The sequence below is a fragment of the Egretta garzetta genome, unplaced genomic scaffold (genome assembly GCF_000687185.1).
Source record: "Egretta garzetta isolate BGI_Z169 unplaced genomic scaffold, ASM68718v1 scaffold57, whole genome shotgun sequence".
Lineage (NCBI taxonomy): Eukaryota > Metazoa > Chordata > Aves > Pelecaniformes > Ardeidae > Egretta > Egretta garzetta.
Window position 1 is genome coordinate 951,137 of NW_009260180.1, and position 7,472 is coordinate 958,608.

At 41.9% G+C, this 7,472-nt stretch overlaps 1 protein-coding gene across 1 annotated transcript in view; it reads left to right on the forward strand.

Annotated features, from left to right (window-relative positions):
- Positions 1-6,381, forward strand: part of PRKAR1B (protein kinase cAMP-dependent type I regulatory subunit beta) — a 100,772-nt gene extending 94,391 nt beyond the window's left edge. The window contains exons 9-10 of the mRNA XM_009641824.2: positions 3,846-3,927; positions 4,360-6,381. Coding sequence (XP_009640119.1) covers positions 3,846-3,927; positions 4,360-4,532 — 255 coding nt within the window. The 3' untranslated portion in view covers positions 4,533-6,381. The remainder of the gene's footprint in view (positions 1-3,845; positions 3,928-4,359) is intronic.
- The last annotated feature ends 1,091 nt before the right edge of the window (positions 6,382-7,472 follow it).

The following is a 7,472-nucleotide window of genomic DNA, read 5'->3' on the forward strand; positions in this document are numbered from 1 at the left end:
GGGGTGAGAGTGATAAGCCCCTTGAATCCTTGCTAGATAATGCCTGTGCACCCTGGGACAGGGCTCAGGAGATTTATTCAGTTGTATCATTTATAAGAGGTAGGGTTTGCTGAAGCACAAGAAGGATAGAAAGCTCAAAAACCGCATCAGAAAGGTTTGACAAGTTAAAATGAAATACAGCCATGAAACCTGTGATGGGAACAAGGGTAGGGGTCAGGACTGGATTAATTTAGTATGACTACTTCATTAAGGATATGGATAATAAGGCATTGTTTCACTACTATTTTATTCTGTATTATTTTATTTCTGTATTATTTTGGCCCTGGTTACACTGGTCGTTTACAGTTGGACTCTTCCTCTAATACAGTCGAGAATAGCGTTGTTTCCAGAGATAAGACACGCAAAGTGAAGGTGATAAAGATAGATAATTATAAATACATCTTCTTTGTTCCATGGTGTGGACAGTCTTCCCGTGAAGGTCACTCCGACAATGCTCCAGGATGTACTTGTGGAGCTGGTGACTTGTGCAACGAGAGGCCAAATGGCATAATCAGATCCTACATCTGGGTGCTCGCTGTCAGGGTTTCAGGAAACTTCTTTTGCTCCGTGATAGACCTGTTCTCACTGGGCAACGGGAAAAGCCTATGTGACTGTTAAAACAAGAGTGGAAAAATACGTATCTGGAATATGCATTGCTTCATCCTGCCAAGCCAAGTGTTTATTGTGGAGGCCAGACACATCTGTCCTCCTCCAACAGATATCATGGTGTTTCTTGGATTAAAAAGGCCGACTGTAGTGGAACAGTGGAAGAAATTGCTTCAGAAGACTGACTTACTGGAGTCCTATATCATATGGACCCTGTCAAAAAAATATTAGCCACAATAAAAGCTGACACTTGAGGAGATGAAAGCAATACTTGATATTGTGATTACCTTTACGGCAACATGCTCAAGGTGGGCAGTGGGGAATTGAGTCCTTTCTTTGTTTGACCTGGGCGGTCAGTATGATTACTTCGGGGATTTTTTTTGTTTTATGTAATAAAACATCTGTAATAAAAGTTTAAAAAAAAATAGTTTTGGGAAAGAGACTGGAGACATGGATTGCAGACAGCTATTTGGGTCAAGGGGTTAGGTTTTTGCCAGGCTCCAGATGGGGATGAAGAGGAGGACAGGGGCTGGAAGCGATTCTGAAGCTGATCCCATCTACATTGCACAGGCAATAAGAACAGCATCAGTTTTGTGAGTTGCACCTGATCTGAAGTTTGGCAAGAGAGAGGTCAATATATGCATTATTCCCTGCATGGGATATTTCCAAGAATGCTGCTTATGAGCGTGTGTTTGTTGTGAAAACTTGCAGTAAGTGTGAATAACAAAACTCATTACACTATCTTTGCATTTTCATGCCCTTGCAGATTTACTGGAAGATCTTGGAAAACAGCAGCTTTGGCGGAACAATTTAGTTATATCAAGGATAAGGAATTTTTGCTGGAAACTTGACAGGCACCAAATCACTTTCTTCTATCCAGTTCTTTCAGCTACTTCTGTGGATAGCCTTACACTTGCTGTGGACAGTTTTATGTGCACGGCACGTTTTAACGGTAGATAAAACCCCAAACAAACCCCACAAAAGACCAAAACCAACCTTCCTCTGTATGTTTGACTTAATTTTGAACAACCTTGCCCTGTTCGAGTGCCCCTGCTCATGCCTGTTGTGCCAAGCATGTGGTTCTGTATCTTCTGCCACCAGCTGCCTGGCGTATTAAGAGTGAAAGCATTGAAGCTGAGAAGAGTCTTGCGATTGTTTTCAAATGGTCCTGAATTTACAGCCCTGGTGGTTCTTCGGTGTTTTTGTGATACTGATAGGGCATGGTGGGGTGGAACGGTGAACTGTTGTGACCAATGTAACGTGCTGACAGTCTGATATCTAGGGATTTTTATTAAGTACAGGTTACTGCTGATGGGCAAAGTGAGAAATTACAACTTCTAATGTGTCAGATTAATTTGATGTATATCCAAGTCTGTATAAAACCCAGCAGATGCTTAGTGTGTATCAAACAATACTTGCACATTATTTGATTTTTCATTCTGGTTCCTGGCGTCAGCAGAAATAAGATTTACCCCTTCATTTATATAGCACATAAAGGTTACATTATAAGTTCACCTAGAGAGTGGCCCAGCAATTTGTAAAGTATATGGGCTTAAAAATAACCCTGTTATGAAATAGGACATGATGCAATACAGTGGTATTACAGCAGCTTAGTAGCGCTTGTTCAGAAAAAAGTAAATTACGAACATTTGCTACATAATACTGGATATTCCACAGCTCCTAGTTGTTCCTGGGCCCCTCAGGTCCTAGAAGAATGAAAGCCGGACGTGAAGCAGCCTTACATTGCTGTTCAGATCTGCAGTTCAATGGCAATGTTTGGGATACTGTAAGGTGTAGTTAAACACAGCGCAAAGGTGAAGGGACGGTTCTGCAGGGTGCTGAGTGCCTTTCACTGCATTGAAGCCAAGGTGTATCAGGGTGCTCAGTGTCTCCTCAAGCTCCCTGCCATATCCTGAGGCACACAAGTTTCTTTCAGTGCAAGGAGGCTGCAGGTGGTGTTTGCAGCCCATGAACCTGCACCAAATACTCTGCACAGGAGGGGGGGTTATGCTCTAAGCTGGGGTGGTCCTGCAGCCAGTTACAGGCACCGGCAGCGCCGATGAGCCAAGTGATGCAAGACTTGGGTGTTAAACTGCAGAGTGAGGGCTGTGATATTTTCCAATAACTGGCATCAATCTTCCGAGCATAGTCCGCATTACTGTGTCTCCTCCCCTTCCCTGTGCTGGTTGGGACAGGATCAGCCCCCGCATATTACTTTCCAAGCTGAAAATCTTAAAAAAACATTATTGATGCTCTCCAACTGCACTGTCAAAAAGTGACTCTCCAGTCTATTTAAAAATCTTGGCTTTTAAAAATCTTTTTAATTTCAGTTAAAATCAAAATATGTTAACATTTTGCCTTTTCCTATGCTTTTGGTTTGGACTCAGAAGATAATTTCATATGCTACTGTAATTTTTTTTCCAGAAAAGCAGATAGCTTCTCTATTCCTCTACAAAAGATTTATGCCACAATAATTTAAGATTTCCTCCAGGTTAGAATATTTCTGCATGTAAAACCTCTTTGAAGGTTTAAATAGACTGTAACTGAGTTTTGACATGTATTAGCACGTGTCAAGTACAGCAGTTATTAAGGGTAGTGGAGACAAGCACATTCCATCTCTCCAGTGACTGACTCACAGGTGTCCAGATCACTACAGGCCACAAGCGGGCAAAGCCACTAACAAAAAAATCACTGTTTTGTTGCAACAAGCATTAAAAACTCCCTTTACCAACCATTTCAGCAGTGAATGATCAGGTGACGAATAAACTCTAGCTGCAGTCTTACAAAATCATGTCCTAAGACTGTGACTGGGAAAATTGCCTTCTTATTCCTTATGACGTGAATCTTCTCTGCATCTCTTGTACGGTTCTGCATCCACCCAGAACGTATTTATAAACTGTATCAGAGCATTCATTTGCGCAGCATGATCTGCATTAGTTCAGTAGGATTTACTGAATTCTGTCCTGTTCTTTGCTTCTGTGTGAGCTGCATCCAAACACTTCATAAGAGAGAAATCAAGTTTGCCATACTGGTGGATTTTTCAAAAGTTTTTAATTCCTTTCATTCATGGATAATGTCATCTCTCCCACAGGAGAACTAAAGGAGTGTGACATGCAAAAGGAAATACTCAGGACTCAATACTTTTTAAAGCATAACAGGTTTAAGCAAAGCCAGCTGACTTTCTGCACTTCTCTTCCCAGGGCACAGCTTCTGTTCTGCAGCGCAGGTCTGACAACGAGGAGTACGTCGAAGTTGGAAGACTTGGTCCATCAGATTATTTTGGTAAGGAAATTCAGCTTAAGTATGGTTCAGAAAGACAGGCACATGGAGTTTTATCAAGTAGTTATTGTCTTAATTAGCGTTCTACTCTTTCACAAGTGAGGGGTTATGCGTAGGTCAGCTGCTGCTTTCAGCAATACCAAGAGATTTCAGTGAAGCTGAAACTATTCCTTGGTTTACACCAGTGTAGCTGACAGGAGACAGATCCAGAATCAGCAAAACAGCCTGATAGCATTTGTTTTCAAAAGCATTTTACACGCATGCATTATGCATGTGTAATGCACTTGTACTGTCAACAGAATTATGTAAAGTGTCTATCAGGATGTATATAAAGGGAGATGTTCCACAACCAAAGCAACTGGATGGTGGCTAGAATATGCACCCTCCAAAAAAGAGGCGCAGGGTGTGTGACAGCGTATTTATCCCTATTTCCAGGTGAGATAGCGTTACTGCTCAATCGGCCCCGGGCTGCTACGGTGGTGGCACGTGGACCCCTGAAGTGCGTAAAGCTGGATCGGCCCCGCTTTGAACGAGTGCTTGGTCCTTGTTCCGAAATCCTCAAGAGAAACATTCAGAGATACAACAGTTTCATTTCGCTCACCGTCTAAATGATTCCTCCTGGAAAGCTGCCTCTGTGTGACCTTGTGCACTTAAATTTGCTCTGTGCAGCTCCATAGCTTTATGAAGAAAAAAATGAAAAGTGTGCATTTTATGTGTATTTTTTCTGTTTCTATCACGTAGTGGTTGTCAGTTCAAATCTCCTGTATCATGTAAGTAGGAAGGCAACTGTTGGGATAAGACTAGCTTTGGGGAAGATTAGGCTCTTGGCTTGCAGGCAAGATTGTTACCTGTTGTTGGATTACACAGCTTAAAACTGTGGTTTTAGCTATTTAAAATACATACGAATTTCTGTTCCCCTCATTAACTTTAAAGTTGGTCTTATTCACCTTCTGTCAAGCTTCTTTGATGAAGCGATGTCCCTCTGCCTGTCACTTTTAAAAGACTTTTCACTGGTTATGGACTGGAGCTTTCTGAAGTCCCATGGGGCGAGGGGGAGTCGTGCCGTTTAAGAGAGAAGGTTGGAGGAAGGTTTTGATCATTCCAGTAAGCCAGGGAAAAGTAGAGCTTTTGAGTCATTTTGTTTGTGGCTTAGATATAGGGGCCATATTCCTCTGCGTTACAAACCCTTTCAGGTCTGCTTTGTAGACATGCTAAGCCCAACCAGTCTGCTCCAGTCTTCTGGGTGAAGAGGTCAAGGGACAAGGGTTTGTAAGAATTTAGATGGAGCCTTTAGGACCTAAGTTACCTGTCTTCAGCTTTTTTTAAATGAAGGTTTGCATTAGGTCCCTTCAAAGTGCAATGGGAACTTCTCCACTGAATTAAGTGGGCTTCAAAACTTATTTATCAGCAGCAGGGTGTCCTCAGCCACTTCTCTGAAAATTTTATGAAACGCTGAAGAGATGGTGCCTGGTCTACATCAGGGGCAACAACAGCAATTTGTTTTTAATAAGGTCCACTTAATGAAATTTAAATTAAATTCAATTTAATTAAATTTAAATGCCTTTCTTTTAGTACATGGCTAAATTTTAGGATTTTTTAGGATTTTCTGAAACCCAAACACATGCTTCAAAATGCTGCCTCTCCTCCAAAAGACGTGTATTGTGTAACAAAAAGCACCTGGATCTTGCAAGAAGCTCCTAGAGCCCAGGCCCCTCCAGGTGCGTGCAGTGGTTGCTGCCCTGCCAAGACAGGGGTCTCCTCTTGAGTGGAGCTTTTTGCAGCTCCGGACCTTGCTGGCTGGTGCAGCCCTCAAGGACAGGATCATTTAGATTATTCTTTGGGAAACTCTTCCTTTGAAGGCAAACTTGTCTTTGCTAACAGCAGCAAAGGTCTGCATCCCAGCTACCCTAATTAGCACTGCCCGCTTTTCAGCTGTGGCAAAATTCTGTTTCTTCTTCATGATAGCATTCTTCTGGGTAAATCCGAACTTTCTGCACCTTTTACATGCCAGAGGTTACGCAGTGAAATAAGGCAGCCATCTCCCTTTTGAAACTAGGGGTGTTAGTGAAGAACACGGCTAAGGTTACTCCTACAGTGCAGCGTGCTTTCTTCTTTGCAATTAACAAAAACTGGCTCGGGACTTTCCTGTTGACTCCCACCGAGGGGGCCCAATATTCCGGTAGCTGCCCAGAGTGGTGTTTGACAGAGCTGGCTGCTTCTCAGCTTCAGACTCCTCTCATCACTTCAAGGTGCTTAATTTATTTCAGCATATTTTCAGTGGTCCTGTCAGTGTATATTTGTTGCTACTATTTATTATGGTTATGTTATACTTCTTGCACGTGTTATTAAATATGACCATTCACATTTTTCACCCTTGCAATTTTCACCATGTACATTTATATAGGCAGACCCCCATTATATATATAGATAAATGTATAGGCATTTGCAAAACTTTTTATTTGCGTCACTGTTTTTGTATTCTCTTGTGCGGTTTTTAAAAGAAATATTTTTAAAAGGTTACCAGTCACTCATGTATGTTCTTTTACCTATTGCATTTCTGTTGTATTGATAAAAAATTGTGAGTGTTTTGCATAATATGCAAGATACGTTTCTTGTTAGACACCAAGTATTCGCCTCACTGTTTAGAAGTCACTCGAGCACACACAGACAACACAGATTCTTTGCTTTAAACCTTTACAGTTCATGGAAAATACCTTTGAATTACAGTTCTGTTATGAGCAATCTCAAGAGAAGTGTAACCATTTAACACCAGGATTCCTGTGCTTTAAGTGGAACAAAATGATATTCGATGACATTTTAAAGATAATTGTAATATTTGCAGTGGATGATGGGACAGCGTTACGGTATGAATAAAATTCTTCTACATTATATGCAGCCGCTGTGGGTTTATTAATAATGGGAGTCTGTATGAATAGAAGTCATGTTCTAGTTAAAATCTGCGTATCATAAAAAGTTTGAACCCTACTGAAAATAATTAGATGCAAAGGGACAAAAAATAGACCAAGAATCCCAGTGCTATATATAGTAATGGAAACCAAACTGGTTTTCTGGAGGATTAGCATGAAGAAAAGTATTTCTTGTGTTTAAGTCTAACCATATACGTCTACATAAAGACACGGGGGGGTTCAAGGTGTCTTGTGGACCTTCGGGGTGGTCTTTAGATGCCAGTTCAGCCGTTTAAGCACATGTGGAACATGAAGCGTGTGAGCTGTCTCCCTGGTGGTAGGGACCCTGTGTAGAGCTTCGAAACCCCCAGGACTGCTGATGAATGTTGTACAGCCAGCGGGAAGAACTAGGGAAGAACAGACTCTTTCTCAAATACCAATGCTGTTCCTTTTTCCCCCCCCAGTATCATAGGCAAAGCCCATGGCCCCGACCACACTGGGTATCTGTCCCAATCGTTCTTCTCAACTTCTGGCCATGCATGGATTTTTAGAAGGCGCAGCTGCCCTGGGTCTGAAGCACAAAGCCATTTTTGGCACCAGAGATGTACTGTGCTGCTGCCACGGCTTGTGTTCACGCAATGG